The 1,249-nt window shown below is 41.2% G+C and overlaps 1 protein-coding gene across 1 annotated transcript; it reads right to left on the bottom strand.

Moving 5' to 3' along the window:
- Window positions 1-264: 264 nt before the first annotated feature.
- LOC122650565 lies at window positions 265-942 on the bottom strand. The gene has a single exon (XM_043843969.1). It carries the CDS (start codon window positions 940-942, stop codon window positions 265-267), a length of 678 nt encoding a protein of 225 aa, XP_043699904.1.
- Between the last annotated feature and the right edge of the window lie 307 nt (window positions 943-1,249).

Below are 1,249 nucleotides of genomic sequence, written 5' to 3'. Positions count from 1 at the left end.
GTTTGACCATTTCAGCTCTTCCAAACCACCAATAGCTACTGCCACAATACCACTATGACCAAATACGTTGCTAACAATGACAACAATATTCCACACACTCTAATGGACTAACAATCTCCCCCTTTGGAATTGTTGGCAACTCATTGCATAAAGTCATCCTGACTATGTGATGCACTTTCTCCCCCTTTGACAACAAGTACAAAGGGTACCGACGCTCCCCCTGCACGGAAGCTCCCTCTACTCTCCCTGCACATGTATCATCATCTATTGTGCTCGTGGATTAATAACTTCAGGTTTGTCTTTGAGTGCTTCAAGGTTGTCATCGAAAAGTACCCCTTTCTTGCTTATCATGCACATTTCTTCAAGACCTTCAGAAAGTGCATAGGGATTACGAGCTGCCCTTGATCCTTGTGCCACAATCTTCCCATTCTTTGTCTTCTTGATCACACACCCATCTTTGGTGAATAGAACTTCATTGCCACTATCACATATTTGACTGACACTCAAGATGTTGTGTTTCAGTTCACTAACATATAAAGCATTATTAGAAGAAATATGTCCATTGTATAATCTGATTTTTCCTTTCCCTTCAACTCTAGCGCCATCATTATTTCCAAATCTAATCGAGCTTTTTCCAACATGTTCTAGATTCAGAAATTTATCTTTATCACCTGTCATATGAGTAGAGCATCCGCTGTCAAGAATCCATGGTGATGGTTTACTGTGTGCCTGGAAAGCAGTTTGAACAATAAGTGAACTGTCACTGTCCCCTTTCTTCTTTTTCTCAACCCAAACTGCCTTCTCTGCCACTGTGATGTGTTTCCTTCTTTTCTCTTCAACATCTACTTTCTGTTTTTGACCTTCCTTCTTTGGAGGATTCTTCTTCAGGTTTCTTCTAGACTGCCTCTGTGAGGGAAGTATGGTTTTGCAGTTCCTTGCCATGTGTCCTAACCTGTAACACCTGTAGCATTCCACACTCTCCTCTCTAAGCGGAGCATACTTGTTCCTGCTTATGAAATTTGTAGGCTTGACCTATCTTTTGCATTCTGCCAACCTATGCCCATAAACATTACACCCATAGCAATAACCATTAAAGTAGCTCTGTCCCTATCTTGAATATCTCCCAAAGTTCTTGGGCTTCTGATGACTAACTGTGGTGAATCCATCTCTGTCAACTTTCTTCTTAGTAAACTTTTCAACATTAGAGTTCGTTGGTTTATCACTAACGAATCTCGCCGGAATCCCAGTA

This window comes from Telopea speciosissima, chromosome 2 (genome assembly GCF_018873765.1).
Source record: "Telopea speciosissima isolate NSW1024214 ecotype Mountain lineage chromosome 2, Tspe_v1, whole genome shotgun sequence".
Classification (NCBI taxonomy): Eukaryota; Viridiplantae; Streptophyta; class Magnoliopsida; order Proteales; family Proteaceae; genus Telopea; species Telopea speciosissima.
Note: the sequence above shows the minus strand (reverse complement) of the source record. Positions and strands in the feature narration are given on the sequence as shown.

What these genes read in the sequence shown, in the direction of transcription:
- LOC122650565 (XM_043843969.1), bottom strand. Translation starts at nt 942, where the DNA reads ATGGCAAGGAACTGCAAAACCATACTTCCCTCACAGAGGCAGTCTAGA.